Genomic DNA, 22,835 nt, shown 5'->3' on the forward strand with positions numbered 1-22,835 from the left:
CTAAATAATTTTGGTCAGATACTATTGGTTTTAGCCAGTCAAAGTGGTTTTAGATCAATCAGAAACTGTTTCATTGGTAGAACCTTATTCTCCTGGTTAGATCCACTGTGGATTACTATAATCCACTCAGATTCTTTTGCACAATTACTAGGTTAGAATGGATTAGAGTGTTCTAAACTGATTCAACAGGAGCTCTGGTGGCATAGTGGTTAAAGCATTTGGCTGCTAACCAAAAGATCAATGGTTCAAACTTACCAGCTGCTCTAGGGGAGAAAGATGAGGCAGTCTGCTTCCTTAAAGATTGTTGTTGTTGTTGTTATTTGCCATCGAGTCGGCCCTGACTCCTAGCGACCCCTCCTTGGGTTTCTGAGGCAGTTATCACTACGGAAGTAGGATTGCCCAACCTTCCTTCCGAGGAGTGGCTGGTGGGTTTGAACCTCCATCCTCCTGATTAGCAGTCAAGTGCCTTAGGCACTATGCTACCAGAGCTCCTTCCTTAAAGATTACAGCTTTGAAAACCTGATCAGGCCATTCTACTCTGTCCTATAGGGTTACTATGAGTAGGAATCAACTCAGTGGTGGTGGGTTTGGTTTGGTTGATTATACTGATTCAAACCTGTTTTTAAGCTGAGCAGGAGTCTTTTGAATTAGGCTTATCTGTCTTAAATGGATTGGAAATGGTTTAAGCCAGCCAAAAAGGATCAGAATTAGGTTCAGTGTCCTCTTTGTTGACTCAGCAAACTACTCGAAGCCAGTCAGAAATCTTCTGTGCTAGAAAGCTATGTTTTCAGCTAACCAGAACTAATTTCAGAAATTGTTTGAGGTCTTCAGAACCAGTCCCATCTGTCCAGAGTTGGGAGAAAGAAGTGAGATAACATTTACTAAGTACTCAGTATATGCCACTCCTCGGAAGGAAGGTTGGGCAATCCTACTTCCGTAGTGATACTGCCTCGGAAACCCAAGGAGGGGTCGCTATGAGTCGGGGCCGACTCGACGGCACACAACAACAACAACAACAACAGTATATGCCAAACATTGTGCTGGCCCTCTACTAATAGTATCTCATTCAATCCTTGGAACGATGGTGTGAGTTGGTGTGTGTCATTCTCTTTCTATAGGATGGAAACCTGGAAATCATAGGCTCAGAGACATCCAACTTGTTGGCATGTGGGAGACTTGAAATTCAATCTCAGCTCTGTCTTCACTTCAGAGGTCATGTGCTTTCTACTAGACTACCTTGTACCACTCTGGTAGCATAGGGTCTAAGGCACTTGACTGCTAACCAGAAGGCTGGTGGTTCAAACCCAAATCCACCAGCCACTCCTTGGAAGGAAGATGGGGCAATCTACTTCCATAGTGATATTGCCTTGGAAACCCAAGGAGGGGTTGCTATGAGTTGGGTCTGACTCGATGGCACATAACAGCAACAACAACCTTGTACCGCCATGTCATACCACTGGTATCTTTAAAATCTGATATGCATTTGTAAAAAAATTGTGCAACAGACACAAAGCTTGTGGTTGAATAAAGGATATTGTACTTGCTGTTAGGAAACTTAGGCTCTAGAATGTGCAAATCAGTTAATCTCTCTGGGATCTGTTTCTTATTTTAGAAAAATTAAACCTAGAGAGTGAAAGATTTGAGCATTTATTTTAAGATCAGAAAGCAGATAAATATCTAAAAGGTGTACTCTGAAAGTGTAAACTATGGCTAATATTGATGGTGGTATCTACACCTTCAGTTTGTGGTATTTGGTTGCATAACACTTCCTTTATGAGAACTTGGTTTGAGAACAAATGGTTATGAATTGCTACTAACAGGATTAGAAAGCAAAACTGATGAAGATCATTTGTAACCTATATGTGTGATTCTTCTCCCATGAAAACTAACCACACTGAATTGTTAGTTCAAGCAAGAAATAGTTTCACCTACATCTTTGAATTCTGCCCAAGTGAGTTTAGTGCATTTTCAAATATTGATGCCATCACTGACATCATTTTCTCTTCTGCCTTAAAGGACACAAAAACAAAGTTGTTGAAATGACCAACCTTTTTCAAATTAAAAGTTAAGAAGAAATAAAAGTGGTCTCAGTATCTTCTTACATGATTTCTATTGTGGAATTGTTTTTTGCTTCCTCATTCAATCCAAGGGAACCCCCCAGATGATGAATGGTTGTCTGAACACCCTTTTCAATTCTCTGCTTTTATTTCTGAATAACTTGGGGCCAAGTGCTATGCTATGCTGTGATATATTAGAATGTTTGTTTATATCCAAGCAGAGAGGAATTCTATTATACCCCATTAATCCTGGTCACCCATACCTGTGAATTCAAACTATATATCATGGGAATGTCATAATCTGTAGAGTGCCAGTCTTTATAATGTGCAAATAGAATTATGAATGTTTGTAGAGGCTCTGCCCTTATAGACTGGCCAGCCATATCTGAAATGTGAGTTGCAGATCTGACCTGGCATTCTGAAGAAGTACATTGCAGCACCTCTTAGGGTTCAACATTCAGGATTTAGGGGTATAAGGTGAGTCACTTAGTTGAAGATGGGGTGGGGAAGGCAACCTTGAAAATCCATAGATGTCCTTGCCTGAGCTTTTATTGCTTTTTATGAATCTAAAAATAATACAATAGGAAACATTGAGAATTTCATCAAGGATTGTGGATGCGGGGCTGAGTGAAATGGGCACAATGGGAGGAAATCAGCAGCATCCAGTACAGAGCATTTAGCATACGTCAATGGGTCTGTGTGTGGGTTTGAACAGGTAGGTGGGGATCTTAGTGACAGTGGCATAGCTGGTTATTTTCCTGATTTTCAGGAGGGTTTATTGGTATTAAAGATGGGAGGATAAAAAGTAAGCGTTCCCTGGAGGCAGACTACATTTCCACTTGGGTTAATATTTTAGGTTTGAATCTGTTTAGAGGATAAAAATAAATCATGAAAAGTGTTGTTTGCAAAGGACTGACAAATTAAGTAACTAACTTACTTACTAACCATGATTAGCTATTGCTGGTAAAAGCAAGTTTTTCTCCTCCAAAGTGGACTTTTGTTTTAGTCAGTATTAAAGAGATAAGCTATCAGCATTTCTTGTTAGAATGCCAACACAGATGTATTACTCCTTAGCCCCGGAACAATGATTTTGCACACTGACTAGCCCAGTCTGGAATGCAGTTTCCAAATGAGCAATGATATTCCAGGAAAGTCTGATTTAATAGATAACATATTAATACATTAATAATAATACATAAGGGAGCTGCAGGGCAAATTTTATTTGTGAATTTAGCATCATTATGAAGGAGTTATAAAAACATGTGAAAAATAGGATAAACAGAATTGCCTAGATGTCCAAGTGAAAAGAGAAAAGATCAAGGATCTAGCATTAGGAAACTTTGAAGGAGGAGGAATTGGAACTACTTGTATTATTATTATTCCTCATAACATTTGCCTTCCTCCTTTCATCTTTTTATTAGTTTTTGTTTTATATTGTCTGCAAATAAAGCTTAGTGACCATTATCTTCTTGTTGGTTATAATTCTCACTTGGAATTTTTGTCTTAACAATATTATAGTGTTAAATTAAAATAAAATTCTTTACTATTTTAGTACCATTTTAGCAGATTATTAAGTCTTCTGGGACAATGAACAGCATCTAATCCTCTCCTCACAGAACCCCTAGGCATTTAGGTATCACATAGATATATCTGCTGAACTGAATAATAAGGTCCCATTTTATTCATGGAGAACTCTAAAATATTCTAATGGATTTTAAATAAATTTGCATTGGCTTATATTTTGTAGGTGAACCACTGAGTTCTTCATTATGTCTGATGGAGACTATGATTACCTCATCAAGTTTTTAGCTTTGGGAGACTCTGGAGTGGGAAAGACCAGTGTACTTTACCAGTACACAGATGGTAAATTTAACTCCAAATTCATCACAACGGTGGGCATCGATTTCAGGGAAAAAAGAGTGGTAAGTTCTATATCCGTCTATATAAAAATGCAATACATGAGTCAACATTTGCCTATCTATTTAGTTTACTTTGTAGGAGTTAGGAGGACAAAGGTTAGAATCTAAAATTAAATGGCACATATGAAAGTGTATTATGTCCAGTCTGAGCCATATGATTAAAAGGCTGTGCTGAAGAATATCTTCAAAAATCATTTATCTGACAAGAATCCAATAACCAAAATATATATAAAACTTCAGAAATTTAACAGAAAGACAAATACCCAATCAAATGAGCCAAGGACTTGATATACATTTCACCCAAGAGGATATTCAAATGACACATGACAAGGTGCTCGGCATCACTGGCCGTCAGAGAGATGCAAATCAAAACCACAGGGATACACCACTTGACTCCCACTAGGTTGACTAGATTTTAAAAAAGGAAAATAACAAATGTTGGCAAGGCTGCAGGGACATTGGGACCCTTCACATTCCCTGGTGGGAGTGTACAATGGTTCAGGTGTTGTGGAAAAACATGTTGACACTTCCTCATAAAACTAAAAATAGAATGATTACACCTAGGTGTATAGCCAAAAGACTTGAAAGCAGAGATTCAAACACAGACTTGTACACTAATGTCATTGCAGCACTATTCACAACAGCCAAAAGGTAGAAACAACCTAAATGTCCATCAACAGATGAATGGATAAACAAAATATAGTACATACATAAAATGGAATATTACTCAGTCATAAAGATAGGGTTTCCATTGAGTCAGTAGATCAAATTGGGAGTATTGCCATCTTAATAATATTAAGCGTTCCAGTCTATGAATGTTTTTCCATTTATTTAGATCCTCTTTAGTTTCTTTCAACAATGTTTGATAGTTTTCAGAGTACAAATTTTATATTTCTTTTGTTAAATTTCTTATGTACTTATATTTTGATGCTATTATAAATGGAATTGTTTTCTTAATTTTATTTTCTAATTTTCATTGTTAGTGTTAGAAATGTAGACTATTTTTTATACTGATGTTGCATATTGCAAGTTTGCTGAGCTTTCATAGTTTGTGTATGTCTGTGTGTGTATTCCTTAGTATTGTCTACATGAAAGATCATGTCATCTATGAATAGAGATAATTTTACTTCTTCCTTTCCAGTTTGAATGTCTTTTATCTCTTTTTCTTGCCTAATTTCCCTAGTGAGAACCTCCAGTACAATACTGGATAGAAGTGGTGAGAGTGGACATCCTTGTCTTCTTCTTGATCTTAAGGAGAAAGAAAGCATTCAGACTATCACTATTAAGAATAAGATGTGGATTTGTTTTTTGTAGATGTCAGGTTGAGGAAGTTTCCTTATATTCCTAGTTTGTTGAGTGTTTTTATCATCAAAGGGTATTAGATTTTATCAAATGCTTTTTTCTGCATCTATTGAGATGACCATGTGTTTTTAGTTCTTTATTTTATGTATATAAAAACCAAAACCAAACTCATTGCCATCGAGTTGATTCCAACTCATAGTGAACCCCATTGGGTTTTCAAGGCTGTAAATCTTTTATGCAAGCAGGTTGCCTCATTGTTCTTCTGTGGAACAGCTGGTGGGTTTGAACCACAGACCTTTTGGTTAGCAGCCCAATCTCTTAACCACTACACCATAGTGCATCATATTGATTGATTTTTATGTGTTAAGCCATTGTTACCGTTCTTGCTATAAATTCTACTTAGTCATGGTGTATAATCCTTTCTCTGTGTTGATGGATTCTATTTGCTAGTGTTTTGTTAAAGATTTTTGGGTCTGTATTCAGAAGGGACATTGGTCTGTAGTTTTGTTTGTTTCAAATTTTCTGATGATATCTTTGGCTTGATATCGAGGTAATACTGGCCTCCTAGAATGAGTTGGGGAGCTCTGGTAGTGTAGTGCCTAAGGCACTTGACTGCTTACCAGAAGGCTGGTGGTTCAAACCCACCAGCCACTCCTCAGAAGGAAGGTTGGGCAATCTACTTCCATAGAGATACCACCTCGGAAATCCAAAGAGAGGTCACTATGAGTCGGGTCCAACTTGACTGCACATAACAACAACAACAGAATGAATTGGGAACTGTGTCCTCCTTTTCCTTATTTTAGAAGAGTTTGTGACGAACTGGTGTTAATTCTTTATTTGTGAAGACATTTGTGCCTGGGCTCTGTGTGTATGTTGGGGCCCGTGTTCAGTGCTCCAGGAGGCAGTTGACAACTCTGCCTTACCCTTCTCTTCCTGCTTGGGAAGAGCCTTTCTAAGGCCTTTTCAGGTCTTTCCTGGGCATTTGTACAGACCCACACGTATGTGTGGTTTTCTAGGATCCCAGGAATATTTTGGAGATTTTCAAAGCCTTCTATAGGCATCTCATTTTCTACTTTTGTTTTTTAAGTTTTTTGATAAGCCTTTTGTTAGCCCCAATTGATACTGCTTCCTCAGGTAGTTGTTATGTGAAATAATTGCTGCTGATTATTTTCAACAAATGCTCTAGAGATAGGGTTGTTCTCCTAGCCTGAGCTCTGAGTCAGGTCAAATAAAGACAAGCCTTGGAAATGGAGCTTTTCATAGAACTTCTGGACAGGTCAAATACTGACAATTCTCTGGGCTAGGACTTTTGGGGCTCTTTAAACCCATTCTGCCTCTACTGCCTACAGTGATGTTAGTCTAATGGTTTTCACAGCTACAATCATTGTGAGTGTTGGTTTGCAGGGCTACTGTGGAGCTATGGAGAGAAGGATAGCGATGTTGTAGTTGTTGTTTGTTGCTATAGAGTCAATTATGACTCTGTGGTCATAATCATGACCATGCATTATAGAACTGACCTGTGTGATCTTTAACAGAAGCAAATTGCCAGACCTTTTCTTCTGTGGTACATCTGGGTGGCTTCAAACTGCCAACCTGTAGGCTAGCAATTGAATGCAAACCATTTGTACCACTTGGGAACTTAACACACAAATTTTACTGTTTTTTTGCATATATTTAGCTGTTTTTCTTGAATATGTGCTCCTTGGAATGTGTTGCAAGCCTTTGTTCATTATCAGACTTCTGGAAAAGTTGATTTTGACTATTTTTGCCAATGTTTTTGTTGATTTATGGAGGAGTAGATTTTTGGAAGGGAGGGCTCTGGTAGCATAGTGCCTAAAGCACTTGACTGCTACCAGAAGGCTGGTGGTTCAAACCCACCAGCCACTTCTCAGAAGGAAGGTTGGGCAATCTACTTCTGTAGTGATACTGCCTCGGAAACCCAAAGAGGGGTTGCTATGAGTTGGGGCCGACTTGATGGCACATAACAACAGCAACAACAACAGATTTTTGGAAGTCCTTACCATGCCACTTTGGAAGTGGTTCCCATAACATTGTTGTAAGAGCACTTTTTAAAGATGAAATAGGAAGAGTCATAGAAAGTTAATATTTCCTGAAAGTAGTGACCCAAGGAAACTTTGAGGAAAAGTGAACTAACGATTATTTGAAATAAAATACAAACAAGCTTGTGTTCAGTTGGAATTCTCTTTTTAGAAGTTTACATTCTTAGAGGAGTTGCACCAAATAGAAAGGTAAGCCGAGTTCACCTGTCTCAGATGTTCTTTTTTTTTTTTTTTTTTTTTACCTCTTTCACTTTGTTGTTTCAGGTGTACAGAGCTAATGGGCCAGATGGAGCTGTTGGCAGAGGTCAGAGAATCCACCTGCAGTTATGGGACACAGCAGGGCAGGAGAGGTATGAGAGCATCACCTGTGTGTTCTTACTGGAGGAAAGGAGAAAAACAGCTACACTCGTCACAAAGTGGCCTGAGCAGGAACAAGCCAGTGATCAATTGATTTGTACCTGACTAAGATATGCTGCCAAATTAAAAGGACATTTATCAGTCTGAGATAATAATGGTGGCCTGTAAGGGAAAATGAATCTTTGCAAAATAGGCCTTCTTGCTTATGGATTTTTCTTTCTTTGCTTTTTTTTGGTAACTTAGACACTTTTCCCTATTTTCTGCATTTACTTTGCTATTTACTCAACCACAAAGAAAAAGCTGCAAGTTCCATGCAATAGTTTTACCCACTTGTTGAAACTTTGTGGAAAGAATAGTTGCAATAAATTTATATGGTTAGAGGTTGCTTGACCAAAATAAACCACATGAAATCATGATATAAAATTGCATTTAGTTAGCTAAAGCTTCTGTTTTCTTTCACAGCCTCCTTAATTTTTTTTTTTTTTTTTAACGTTTTCCTGTGGAAAACTTCACATATCTACAATAGTAGAAAGTATAGTATAGTGAATCCAAGTACCCATTACCCATTTTCAACAATTAGCAAGTCCTGGTCAACCTTATTTCATGCATATACTTTCTACTACCTCTCTCCTCCCAGATTATTTTGAAACAAATTCCAGAAATCCTATCATTTCATTTGGAAATATTTTTGTATGTGTCTCTGAAAGATAAGGACTTGTTTTATAAAAACATTGTTTAAAGGTATTTGAGAAAAACATGACATCGTTGATTAGATGACAAATTTGTACCAGTGTTTTCTTCCCTGGCACCTATGTATGTTAGTTGCAGGCTTTGCATATAAGCAAAGAGAGAGGAAAGGGAGTTGTGGTGGGGGTGGTGGGGGTGGGGGGAGACAGCAGGATAAGCATTTGAGAAGAAAGTGGCAAGAAAGGATAGGGACTGAGTCAAAACTATTCACACCTTAAATGATTATCGGAGATTAGATATTTCTGTAGAGACTGAAATTAAAAGCTCATGGAACACATTGTAAAGTCAAATCAAGCTTTCACAGCACAAGGAAAACATTCACAGCAAGCACTACTGCTTTTGGCCTAATTTACTCATAATTGTACGATAAATTCTTGGCTGAGACTAAGGGATCATGAGCTAGTTCTCGTTACCCCTGTCACGCAGGCTGTTTTGAAATTACATGGTATCTTAACACACAAACTTCTATGAGTGATATATAACTATAAAGTTTTAGAATATCATCATGTAATTTCTAATGGATGAACTTCTGTAAGAGACTGAGGACATTGCTTGTAGCCTTGTATTTCAGGAGAGGGACCATAGCCTGGGTAACCAGTCTGCTTTTATGTTCCTAGGTTTCGTAGCCTGACAACAGCATTCTTCAGAGATGCTATGGGATTCCTTCTGCTTTTTGATCTGACAAATGAGCAAAGTTTCCTCAATGTCAGGAACTGGATAAGTAAGTGTTATTATTTCTTGGCCTGTCTCTCCTCCTTCCCTGCAATAAAAATTCCTCTTAAATTCTACTTCTGTTGTCAATTGTTTTAGGCACTTCTAGTACAAATGCTATTTAAAAGACCAAGATTTTTAGTTTAGGGTCAAAGATACTCTGCTTTATCTAGTAACAGTAACTTGGATTTGTTGAGTACTTCCTATGTCCCAGGTACATGGCAACATTTTACATGTAATCACTTAATCTTTTCCACAGAGTGGATTTCTTTACTTCCATTTTACATATGAGGAAATAAAGACTAAAGAAGTTAAATCTTTATGTATCTGCATGCCTATTGGGTGCCATCAACTCATATATTATCTGTGAGCCTTAAAAATATACTGCATAGACATAGAAACCTTTGGAAGACTTAGTAAATCATACTGCTGTTGCATGTGTCTTCTGTGCTTTGAGTCTCCTGCCTTCAGTTTTAGGATCAGAGCATGTGTGAGGAGGACATTGTCATGGAGAACTACCACTGCATTAGCACATGTGGTTGATGTCTAGTGAGATCTATATCACTTCATTTTGGCTCTTTGGAGAGATCATCTTAAGTGATTGGCTAATAGTAATTTAAAGTCCTGCCACTTGACCAAATAACAGCTTCCAAATGTACATTTTCCTCCTTTGGTTGGCTGTGTTAGTATAACCCTAGAACACCATTAAAGACGGCTATGATGCTAAATTCGTAACATCCAAGCCTTTAAAGTGAAAACACATTTAAAAATAACTACTTCTTAAAAATTACCTGGTGTCTTGGGATTATAAAAGAGTTATCAGCTGTGATTTTGATAGTAGAAAACCTTATTTTTAAAATGAATTTTTAATTAATTTGTATAGTTCATTGTGGTGTTCAAAGCATTTTAATATATTTTGTATCATTTGATCTTTGCAGCCACCTTGTGAGAGTTAGGGCAAGTAGTGTGTCCTTATTTCAGGGTGAGGACACTGAATCTTAACGAGTAGTTGACTTAACCAAGGACATGGAGCAATAAGTGGAAGAGTCTTTTGGCTTTCAGTTCAGTGGCCTTTCTCAACTAACTTGATTTGTAAGAAATGAAGGGCTATTTAATACTTTAAATACATGTACTACAAGTTTAATTATGCTTATTAGGCCTCACTTTGTTAAATGCTTGGCTGAGTTGCAAATGTCATTATTTTTCTTAGACCTTAATGGTTGTGACTATTTCTAATCCCTTATTTTCAGCCCTTGCTCAACATCCTCTTTGCATCATCTTACAAGTTCTGGGTCTTTTGCAAGTCAAGCATTTTTAAGTATCATCACAGAAGATGTGCTCATAGAATCTTAGTTGTAAAATAACCAACCCATCTGTTTTTCACAGGTAGAAACTGAAACTCTGACACACATTAGGTAAATCCTGTGATGTATAGATAGATAAGGAACTCTGGTGGCATACTGCCTAAGGCTGGCAGTTCAAACCTACCAGCCACTCCTTGGAAGGAAGATTGGGCAATCTGCTTCTGTAGAGATACTGCCTTGGAAACCCAAAGGTGTCACTATGAGTTGAATAGACTCAACGGCAGTGAGTTTTTGTTTGTTTGTTTATTTGTTTACAGATAGATAAAGGGCAAAATTATGTGAAATTATATGTATGTATTTTTTCTCAAAGAGTGAAAGAATCCATATTACCAGTTAAAGAAAAAATAAAAAACCAAACAACTTTAAAAATATTATTGAAAATTTCTTACTTTCAGTGGAAAGTGTCCAGTCCCTTAACCCTCACTCTGTTTTTTTTTTAAAGTACAATGTTCAGTGTCAAAGTAAAATCAAATCTTAATTATGAATAAAAATTTGTTCATTAGCTATGTATTTTTTTTTTCCTCTGCTTGCTAGCATTTTGAGTGTTTCAGGGATTATTTATTGCTTCTTTTTTGCCAAAATAATAATAATAACAATATATTTTTTTTCTTCTTGGCCTGGAAAGAGGGGAGAGGGTCTGTACCATTTGCTTCTCCAGAGTTGCCTCATGTGCCCCTTTTCTCTTTTCCAAATCTCTCCAGACCTCTTTGGAAGGTGGGTAAGAATCCAAAGGCAGACTGGGTTCTGTTTAGGAGGCCACATGGTGAGCTGAGTCTTTTGGACCTCAATCTGAAATCTGAAAGGCAGCAGGCAGTGTTGTATTCCCTCAGCCGTCCTCATGGAGTTCAGAGGGATTGGCAAGTCATGGTCTCAGTAAATTTTCATCCAGTGGTAGCATATTTCCTACAGAAACTTAAAAAAAAAATTCTGTGTATGAGCTATTCATGATAAAATGAATCTGCTTTGTCAAATATCACCCAAATCACAATAAAAAGTTAAAAAAAAAAATCTCAAATTTCTAGCTTTTTCTTCTGTGACCTCCCATAAATGGTAAAAGAGCCCAACAGTTTCCATGTTTCCATTTTACTTGTTTTTGCTATATTTTTACCCTTATCATTTTCTTTGTCTGGAAAGAGTTCCTTCTTCCACCTCCATTATTTTTCCTTTTTGAAAAGCTGATTAGAACCTTATTTATTCTTTAAAACCTAGCAAAAAATAGCTTCTATGAAGCTTTGTGTGATAACTTAGTTGCTTTAAATTTGTTTCATTCCTCTTACGATCCTTATCACATATTGCCTGACATTGTAATTAGTTATATCTGTGACTTTTTCTTTTGGCCAAGTTTTTTTTTTTTTAAAGGATGGATTAACCTACTTTTAAAAATATAAGTAATTCACAGTCTTTGTTGAAAATTTTCAGTAAAGGAAGATAAAAAGAAAAAAATCAACAATAATTAGACCTTTCACGTTCCCATAAGTACCCGCTCATACTGGTAATACTTACATAGCACTTCTAAGTGCTTCAGTCTCAAACTTGACTGTGCATTAGAATCACCTGTATAGCTTGCTGGGCCCTGTACCACTGTTTCTGATTCAGTAGGTCTGGGGTAGGACCTGAGAAATTGCATTTCTAATAAGTTCCCAGGTGATGCTGATGCTGTTGGTCAATGGGCCTTAACTGGAGAATCACTGAATTAATTCATTTAACCCTATGGAGTAAATATTGTACTATCATTACCACCATTTACAGATGGGAAAACTGAGGTACAAGGTCAAAAACTTCACCAGAGCCACACAAATAATAAGTGGCAGAGTCAGGATTCATCCCCAGGTACAGTGAGTCTTGAGTCTATGCTCATGATCACAGTGAAGGACATTTAAGTTGTCACCAGAGCACAGAGCCACTCTAGAGACCAGAAAGTTCCCACAGGAGAGGTAACCTTGAAGACAAGTCTGGAAAGGAGGGTAGGGAATCCCTGAAGGAAGACTGTGGGTGGAGATTTGGAAGTGTGGGAACAGCATGTGTTAACAGCTCAGAAGAAAGAAAGAGCATGGCTGTTCTTGGAAATAGTGCACAATTTGTTTTTGCTTATTCCCAGGCTAAGGAGCCCTGGTGGTGCAGTGGTTAAGCACTTAGCTGCTAATTGAAAGGTCGGTGGTTCTAATCCACTAGCCACTCTGTGGGAGAAAGATTTGGCTATCCATTTCTGCAAAGATTTCAGTGTTGGAAACTCTATGGGGGCAGTTCTGCTGTGTCCTAGGAGTTTAAAATGTCTCAACAGCAAAAGATTTACTCCATCTTGTTTTCCTACTTGCCCCTTGATAGCAAAGGAATGTCTTAAAATTCTAAGCAAAATAGCAGGCCTGTGTCATTGCCCAATAAATGCTCACAGACTGACATTTTTTGATATAATGAGCCTGACTTCATAATGAGGAACTAAAATGTCAACATTTTTCTGGTTAACCATGATAAAACATAAATTGGGCCATAAACTTTGAGGTATGTCTTATTTTGAAAGTTTGGATTGCTTTAATTTCATTATGGGGTATGATGAGTAAAAAGTAAAACTTCATTTTCCTTCTTGGGAAGATTAAACTGTTTAGCTTAGTGAAGCTCTTTTGTTTGACTACATTGTTTTTAGAAATTATGCTTATTGCAGATTTATCTTCAGGTGAAAAGAAATAAAAGCAGTGGAATAAGAATTGTAGTCTCCCTGATTCCTCTTGGCTCTACTGGCAGAATCATTTGCTATTCATCCTGGGTCTTTTCTCCATTTAATCCTGTATCTTGTTTGTTTTGAAAGAACTGATGCGGACTTAGGATAATTGAAAAAAACATTTCAGATAGAAATAGATGAGTTTATAGGAGGGCGAGTGCTTAAAAAAAAGTCACTGCTGTGGTGAGGAAAGATAGAGCTTAAAAGGTTAGTAATCACTTCTTGTTGTTATGTGCCGTCGAGTCGGACCCGACTCATAGCGACCCCTCCTTGGGTTTCCGAGGCAGTATCACTACGGAAGTAGATTACCCTTCCGAGGAGTGGCTGGTGGATTTGAACCACCAGCCTTCTGGTTAGCGATCAAGTGCCTTAGCCACTATGCTACCAGAGCTCCCAAGGAATGCTTAAAATTTCTTTTTAAGAGATAACCAGGTATTGTGTGTGTGCACTTTAGGAGGGTGCACTGTGAAAATATGAATATCCCCTACTCTCTGATATAAATAAGGTAGAGTATGTGTTTAAAGACAAGGCTAGTTTTGTATGTCTGTCCCATGCATTCAGTTTTACAAATAGGTTATTGATGCTTTGAAAGCTATTGTATCTATTTATTTTATCTGTATATCCATTTGCAATTTTCAACACACTTTTGCATATATTCTCCATTGATGATGATACATTTTATGATTTACCTATATTTTTTTTATCTTCTTAAATTAATAGGCCAGCTACAAATGCATGCATATTGTGAAAAGCCAGATATAGTGTTATGTGGAAATAAGAGTGATTTGGAAGACCAGAGGGTAGTAAAAGAAGAGGAAGCCGTGGAACTTGCAGAGAAGTATGGGTGAGTGTTTTTGTAGAGAAATCTAGTGAAAACATTTTGAATATAAACATTTCCCATGTACTGAGGGAAGTACAGATGTAAAAAATTAAAATAAAAAGTTCAGATGTAGTTTTTGGTAATATAAAATATCTACTTGGCATAATATATGATAATATTCATGTACTATATGACAGTGAGAACCATAGAAACGGCGTGTGGTAAGAACTTTCATTCTATGTTTATCAATCTCTTAGAACTGTTGGAAAGATAGCTTCAAGGATGAACGCTGTGCAGCCTCCACCACCCCCAAATGCAAATAGGAGATCCTTTGAATGAAGAAATCTCTATGTTCAGCAAGGAGATTCCAGGCCAGTTTGTGTGTGGTTTTAGTATACAAGATGGACTTATTGAGTATTTCCAGGGCTGGCTTTGAAATTTCTGTGCTGGGAGAGTGATGTGAGGATCCATTATGGTTCAGGCTATGTTCCTTTTTTTTTTTTTTTTTAATTTTGATTGTGATTTGGGTGAAAGCTTACAGAGCAAATTCATTTTCCATATAGCAGTTTATAAACGTTGTTTCCTGACATTGACTGCAGTTCCCCACAATGTAACAGCTTTTCCCACTTCTTCCCCATAGTTACCTCTTCCCTGTGTCCTTCCCCCCCATGCACTCCCACCATCCCCCTCCACCCCACTGCAGCTGTCTTCCCATGCAAACACTGCCCTTCTGTTCTCCCATGATTGATCACCCCATATCAAGCTATGTTCTTATGGTAGAAGTTCAACAAAATGATGTCAGCGAATAGGATCATAGCAGCAAAAGCAGCATGTCCTGTTCAAAGGGCACCTCTCTGAAGGAATACTTTTGGCCTCTAATACAATGAACATCCAAATGTATATGTATTAATTACCCTTAATTTAGGTAGGGGAGGACTCTGGTGACTAAGTGGTTAAAGCATTTGGCTGCTAACCAAAAGATCTGCAGTTTGAACCCACCAGCTGCTCCGTGGGAGAAAGATGGGGCAATCTGCTTCTATAAAGGTTTATAGGCTTGGAAACCCTATTGGGCAGTTCTACTTTGTCCGAAAAAGTCACTATAAGTCAGAATTGGCTCTATGGCAGTGAGTTTAAGTTGAAGGCAGCACATGGGGTTGGGAAGAGGAGAGAGAGATGGAGTGGTGTGGTGTGGTGTGGTATATAGGGGATGTTACCCAGGTAGTGGCCACGGTTTTAGGCAGTATCCAAGGAGACTAGAGCAGACCTGTTTCCTTCTCATTGTGTAAACACTGCTTTGTTCTTCCTTTCCATCTGATAGAGATTCTGAAAGGACTTAGGATAAGGATTCACACTGGGAAAGGAGTCCAAGGATAGTTTGGTGAGATGGGGAGAAGCCTGGCTCCAGAGGCTTTGAATGTCAAGAAAGGAGATTAGCCTCGATCCACTGGAAGACAGTGAGTTTCTGAAAGGTGTTATGGAGGGGTGTTATGAGTACTTTTCCAGAAGATCTGTCTGGGGCTGTGTGTAGGATGAGTTGAAGGGACTAGAGATAGAGAGATTGCAGCGATATGAGTAGGATTTATGGAAAAGGAGTAGTAAATCAGAGAAGACACACAGAAGAGGTGGGGTGGGACAGAACAAGATTTTAAACCTTTTTCAGTTCTAGTTCACCTGGGGGATTCCTATCGTTGGTTACTCTGGCAAGGATTTGCAGTTGGATGTAGAGGTTTTCAACCCAAGGTTAGTGATTTTTAACCCTGGTTGCATATTAGAAACACTGGGGAGCTTTTAAAAAGTACTCATGTCTGGGCCACCTCTGGGCTTATGGCATAATTGATTGGGGGTGTTGTAGCAATCACAGGTCAACTGGAGAAGCAGACCTATATAAAAAGGGATTTATTACTGGGATTTGGCCTTTTGTAATTGTGTGAACTGGTTAAGCAATCTCTGTAAGGTGTTGTCTTTGTGTCTGATGCTGAAACTTGATATTCCCAGGACAGGTAGTCAGGAAGGGAAGATGGATATAAAGTGGGGAGAGCAAGAACAAGCCGAGACCCACAAGGATGGAATGAAGCCCTAGTCAGTTCTTGTTGTCTCTAGTTGTATGGGTGTCCTACAGAAACCAGGGCTCTTCATCGCTGAGCTAAATACACATACCTGGCCCAGGAGTTGGAGACGCTGAAGGAGGATCCAAGGGAAGGTGCAGCAGGTACAGGTCTGGCCAACAAGATGAATCAGCACATAAGCAACAAAGTGTGAGAACTACAAAACGGCTTTTGCTTCACTTCCACCCTCCAAATCTCTCTCACAATCTCTCTTGTGGTCTGCCCTAACCAGAAAGGGAATTCTGGGAAATGTGCTGCTGAGTCAAGTTGGCATTTTGCAAAGCTACTATCAGTGGGGGCCTGGGCATTAGTATTTTTAGAAAACTCACCACGTGATTTTGATGGACAGTGGTTGAGTACCACAGACTAACATGGTTCTGATGCAGAGTTTGGGAAGCCCCATGGGATTCTAATATGTTTCCCTGCCTCCCCTGAAAGCCACTGGTGTAATGTAATGGGAAGGAAAGAGAGAGATCAAATACCACAGAGAATACTGAAGTGTTGGAGCTGGGAGCTGTGTTGCAAGGGGGTAAAGAGGAAATAAGTGATGAAGCAATGGAAACCATGGATTAGACCATGCTTTTGAAAAGGGTATCAGTAAAGGCAAAAAGTAAGGCAGCTAAGGGAGTTCACTAGATGAAACAAATATATTCTCAAGTACTGAGTGGGTGGATAGGGGTGTTTCAAGGGGCTCTGGTGGTGCTGTGATTAAAGCATTGGGCTGCTAACAAAGAGGTTGGCAGTTTGAACCCACCAGCTGCTTCATGGGAGAAAGATGAGGCAGTCTGTTTCTGTAAAGATTTACAACCTTGGAAACACTTTGTGGCTGTTCCACTCTGTCCTAAAGGGTCACTATGACTTGGAATCGACTCGATGGCAGTTGGTTTGGTTTGGGGGCTGAGGGGGCTTCAGGGTTGACTTCTGCCCTCTCTGGTATTCTTCAGCATCTTGCTTGTTTCCTCTGTTCAAGTTGTCAGATTCCACAGCCTGCCTGGCATCTCACTGCCATTGAGTCAGATCTGACTCATGGAGACCCCTCCTTGGGTTTCCGAGGCAGTACCACTACAGAAGTAGATTGCCCGATCTTCCTTCTGAGGAGTGGCTGTTGGGTTTGAACCGCCAGCCTTCTGATTAGCAGTCAAATGCCTTAGGCACGAAGCCCCCAGAGCTCCTGCCTGACAATAGAGAGCCCTATATTGTCTTTTGTCATATTGGGAACCCAAGGAATGTAGGCATAATTCCTTACTTGTGTGCAGCTCACAATGTCTACACAGTATTTCGTAGACCAAAAACCAACCCCCCTGCCGTTGAGTCGATTCCAACTCATAGCAAACCCCATTGGGTTTCCGAGGCGGAAAAATCTTTACAGAAGTAGATAGCCCAGTCTTACTTCCACACAGTGGCTGTTGGGTTTGAACCACCAACCTTCTGGTTAGCAGCCAGATGCCGTAGGCACTGTGCTACCAGAGCTCCTTAGTATTTCATAGAGAGGGACTCAATCTAAAGTTTGTGAGTTGAGTTAAAGTGAGTGGAAAATGGATTAGAGGATAAGTATAATTGACACTGCTGGAGAAGAAAGGAAAGGAGTGGAAACAATTCCCTTAGAATTTAGGAAGCTTAGAGTATAGTTCTATAGACTGTTTAGCAGTTCCAGAGGGAAAAATGATCAAGTCACTTGGTTCACATGCACATCACAAATTTGAAATAGAAGTGTAATTATTGTTTTCACAGATGTCTTGTTTTATCCTAATAATTGTTAACCTTCTCATTGGTTGTACCTTCACTAACATGACTGTGTTCATCACTTCATCTGTGTGCTGACAATCAGAAAACCACATACAGCTTATCATCTATTTTCATATCATTTGCATGTCCTCTGCCAAATTTGCTTTTTTTTTTTTTTTTTTATACTGTTATGCTGCCTTCTATCTTCCATTCATAAGAATGGATCATTGGCTCAAAAGTGGTTTATTGAAACATGCAGAGATAAAAATGGTAACATGAAAGACTTTGAGTCAGAAAAACTTGACAATGCTAAATAGAGAACAGGCTATTGGGCAAATATGGAACATGAATCTGCATGCGCTGAGACAATTAAATCTGGGGATGTAAGCAGCCAAAATTTTAAAGAGTGAATTGGCTGCAGGATGACGAATATCAGAAAATTTACATTTAGTTGACTGAAAGTTCATTAGTCCCTACTTCCTCTTTGTTTTTTTTTTTTTGCTATGAGACTTGGTTAAATTGCAGTATGAAGCTCTTTGGTCACTTGCTAACAAAACACAGTAACCTCTCTGGTAAACGAATCAAATTTTCTCAGAACAAGAGCAGAATAATGCTTTTCAGTATGCTGTATTGAATCATATTTCCAGTGAAGTCAGAGCAGAGAACAACACAAAGGCTTATTCAAACTTGTACTCCTCACAGCCCAAACTATTACAGTTCACACTGTTGCTGAGATGCTTTTCAAAATAGCTGCAAAGTCAGTGAGGAATATATTAGATGAGAAAGCAGAATGTACCATTGCCAGCATTCCTCTTTTAGATGGTAGTATTAAAGCTCAAACTTCAATGTGCATCAGGATCACTTGATTGTTGGTTCCCAACAGCAGAGTTTTTGTTCAGTAGGTCTGGGGTGAAGCCCACCTATTTACAATCCTAACTATTCTCGAACCTGCTGTTGTTGGATCAGGACAGCCCTGCATTTTGAGAACCACTAGTGTAGATGCATGGGAGAAGGATGTGGCGGTCTGCTTCTGTAAGGATTTATAACTTTGGAAATGTTTTGGGATGGTTCTACTTTGCCCTATAGGTTGTTATGAGTTGTAATCAACTTGAGGGCAGTAGGTTTGTTTTTTGGTGTAGATACTAAGTTACTATTAGGTGTGTGAGCTAGTAGACACTTTCCTTGACAGTAGGACGAAATTATGCAGAGTGCCATCCAGTTGTCTACATGTGCCATGCATGCATGAGGGAAATGTGCTCATTGACTTATCACTGGAAGCATCCACAGTGAAGAGAGGAGGATTTTTTCCCTTGCACTGTGAATTGTATCAGCCATGATGGAGGCTGGGAATGGAACACTGGAATTGGTACTGAGGGAGCATCAACCAGGAGTCAGCAGGCAAGGACTTGTTACTCTGTGAGTAAAAGTGGTTGCATCTAAAGGCCCATCCATACTCTGCTTTATTCACAGAGCTTAGTTGGTGGTCATAATAAGCCTTTTGTTCTTGATTCAGTGTTGAGAGAAATAGAGAAAACTATGAAAACAACCAAAGCATGGCAACTGAATGTATGTATTTCATGTGTTGTGTAAAGAAATGGGCAGCAAATATAAAACTAGTTTTCTCACTGAAGGCTGCTGGCCATTGATGAAGAAAGCACTCGTGGATCTCTGGAATGAAGGATGAGTTAAAAAACACTTATTTACAACATTAAGAACATCGTTAAATATCATTTTTGGGGATTTCAAGTGGTTTGGTATAGCAGACTGTTCAATATCTTACTTAGTTTGACCAAATCATCTATGGCCCAAGTATGAACAGATGGTCTACATGCACTGTGCAGGGGGAGGGGAATGTGCTCAGTGGCTTATCACAGGAAAATGCATGCTCAGGAGAAGACTAGGCAAAACGTGTACGTGTAGCTTGATCTCTAATACCTTGATTCTTCGCAAACTCGGTAACATTTTCCTCTTACTCTAGAAATAAATGAATAGGAAATAGGCATTTTTAAAGCCACACAAACTGCAACTAAAGTTACAAGGCTGATTTCTGGAACCCGGTGCAACCCCAAAGAGGCTCTAGATCTCATTTGCCACAATCTCAGAGGCTGAAATAGTCCCTTTCCTGTAAATGCTTACTTATAGAATCCAACAGACTGTAGAAAAATAGTCTTTAGTGAGGAATCTCTCCACAATTTCTGGATCCACCGATGAGCCATTTGACAGACGATCACACACTTGTGGTCGTTCCTGACAACCTCTAACTGGGTTTTAGGACCTTCTAAACTTGTGAAATAAATAATAGAAAAGTAACCAGCTGGATGTGGAACCTGACTAGAGCATGAACTGGGTATAGATATCTTGGTGAAAAACTACAAATGATAATGCCCCATTGATTTCAAGTTGTTGATCATTTTATTCATTTAAGTTCTTCATTTCAAATTGTAATTTAGCTTTTTTTTTTTTTTTTTTAAATACTAAATACAAATTTGTACTCCAAATCCCCATTAAATGGTCATTTACAGACTGAGTAACACAATTAATTAGCTCCATAGAATGTTATGTTTGGCAGTAATACTCCTCCCTGGTAATGCTGCATATGCGCCATCATGTGGAGAGAGGAACAATACCATTCTTTCAATAGTTAAAGTTGTTATATACCATTGAGTTGTCTCCCACTCATAGCAACCCTGTGTACAGCAGAACAAAACACTGTCAGGTTGTGCACCATCCTCACAATCCTTGCTATTCTTGAGCCTATTGTTGCAGCCACTGTGTTAATCCAACTTGTTGAAGGTCTTCCCCTTTGTTGCTGACCCTCTCTCTACTTTACAAAGCATGATATTCTTCTCCAGGAACTGGTCCATCCTAAAACATGACCAAAGTAGGTGAAACAAAGTCTGACCAAGGAACATTCTTGCTTAACTTCTTCCAGGATGGATTTGTTCACTCTTTGGGCAGTCCATGGTGTTTTCAGTATTCTTTGCCAATACCATAATTCAAAGGCATCAACTCTTCTTCAGTCTTCCTTACTTGTTGTCTGGCTTTCACATATATGAGGTGATTGAAAATATCAAGGCTTGGGTTAGGCACACCTAGGACACTTAATCTTCTTCATTTCTAAGCTAAGATTATTATACTCTTGCCTAGTGAATTTTAGGAAAAGCAGAATTAAAATTTTTTTAAAAATACATTTTATTGAAATATAATTTATATACAGTGAAATACACAAAAGTAAAGTGGCATGGGTCAGTGCATTTTTTTTTTTTTTTTTGCTTTTTCCTCCCCTCCCCTTCCATCCCTAGTAACCAACTAAGAAAGTTTCCTTCCATATATAAACCTTTCCTTGACTTTTTACAATAATGACCTAATACAATATTTATCCTTCTATGGTTGATTTATTTCACTCAGCATAATGTCCTCCAAGTTCATCCATGTTATGCGGTGTCTTGCAGATTCTACATTATTCGTTAGTGTTGAATAGTATTCCATTGTGTGTATATACCATAGTTTGGTTATCCATTCTTCTGTTGATGGGCACATAGGTTGTTTCCATCTTTTTGCTGTTGTAAATACTGTTGTGATGAACATGGGTGTGCATATATCTGTTTTTATCCTAGCTCTCACTTCTTTAGGATATATACCTAGTAAAGGGATTGCTGGATCAAATGGTATTTCTAATTCCACCTTTTTAAGAAATCGCCATACTGCTTTCTACAGTTGTTGTATCATTTGACAGTCCCACCAGCAGTGTATGAAAGTCCCAATCTTTCCACATCTTTGCCAGCATTTGTTATTTTCTGTTTTGTTGAACTTTGCCATCAGTGCTGGTGTGAGATGGTATCTAATTATTGTTTTGATTTGTATCTCTCTGATGGCTAATGATCATGAGCGTTTCTTCGTGTATTTGCTGGCCACTTGAATATCCTCTTTGGTGAAGTGTCTATTCATGTCTTCTGCCCATTTTTGAATTGGATTGTTAATCTTTTGGTTGTTGAGGTGTTGGAGTTTTCTATAAATTCTAGAGATAAGTCCCTTGTTAGATATATCATTGCTGAATATTTCTTCCCAATCTGTGAGTTCTCTTTTTACTCTTTTGGAGAAGGCTTTGGAAGCACATAAAAATTTAATTTTTAGAAGGTCCCATTCATCTAGTTTATCTTCAGCTGTTTGTACATTTTGGGTTATACTTGGGAGTCTGTTTATGTCGTAAATTAGGGCCCCTAAATTTGCCCCTAGTTTTTCCTTGAGAAACTTCATAGTTTTAGGTTTGCATTTAAGTCTTTGATCCATCTGGAGTTAGTTTTTGTGTATGGTGTGAGGTATGGATCTTGTTTCATTTTTCTGCAAGTGTATATCCACTTTTCCCAGCACTATTTGTTAAAGAGACCACCTCTTGCCCATTTAATGGATTTCAGCCCTTTGTCAAAAACTAGCTGACCATAGGTCTATGGATCTATTTCTGGTTCTCATTTCTGTTCCACTCATCTATGTGTGTGTTGTTGTACCACTGCCAGGCTGGTACTGTGACTGTATAGTATGTTTTGAGATACAGGAATGTGAGACCTCCTACTTTGTTTTTCTTCTTCAATAGTGCTTTGCTTATCCTAGGTCTCTTTCCTTTGCATATAAAATTAGTGATTGATTTTTCCATATTCTTAAAGAATGCTCATGGGATCTGGATTGAGATTGCATTGAATGTATAGATTGCTTTGGGTAGTATTGACATTTTCATGATGTTCAATCTTCTATGCATGAGCGTGGTATGTTCTTCCATTTTTGTAGATTTCGTATGGTTTCTTGCAGTAGTGATTTGTAGTTTTCTTTGTACAGGTCTTTTGTGTCCCTGGTGAGATTTATTCCCAAGTATTTTATATTTTGGGTAGCCAGTGGAGGAGCTCTGGTAGCATAGTGGCTAAGGCACTTGACTGCTAACCAGAAGGCTGGTGGTTCAA

At 38.6% G+C, this 22,835-nt stretch overlaps 1 protein-coding gene across 1 annotated transcript in view; it reads left to right on the forward strand.

The window, feature by feature from the left end:
- The first annotated feature begins 3,826 nt into the window (after positions 1 to 3,826).
- The window catches only part of RAB27A (RAB27A, member RAS oncogene family), a 26,128-nt gene continuing 7,119 nt past the window's right edge, over positions 3,827 to 22,835 (forward strand). The window contains exons 1-4 of the mRNA XM_007935150.2: positions 3,827 to 3,979; positions 7,603 to 7,688; positions 9,060 to 9,163; positions 13,954 to 14,077. Of these exons, the coding sequence (XP_007933341.1) occupies positions 3,827 to 3,979; positions 7,603 to 7,688; positions 9,060 to 9,163; positions 13,954 to 14,077 (467 nt within the window). The remainder of the gene's footprint in view (positions 3,980 to 7,602; positions 7,689 to 9,059; positions 9,164 to 13,953; positions 14,078 to 22,835) is intronic.

This window comes from Orycteropus afer, unplaced genomic scaffold, assembly GCF_000298275.1.
Source record: "Orycteropus afer afer isolate SDZICR_OR568_19922 unplaced genomic scaffold, OryAfe1.0 scaffold00026, whole genome shotgun sequence".
Lineage (NCBI taxonomy): Eukaryota > Metazoa > Chordata > Mammalia > Tubulidentata > Orycteropodidae > Orycteropus > Orycteropus afer.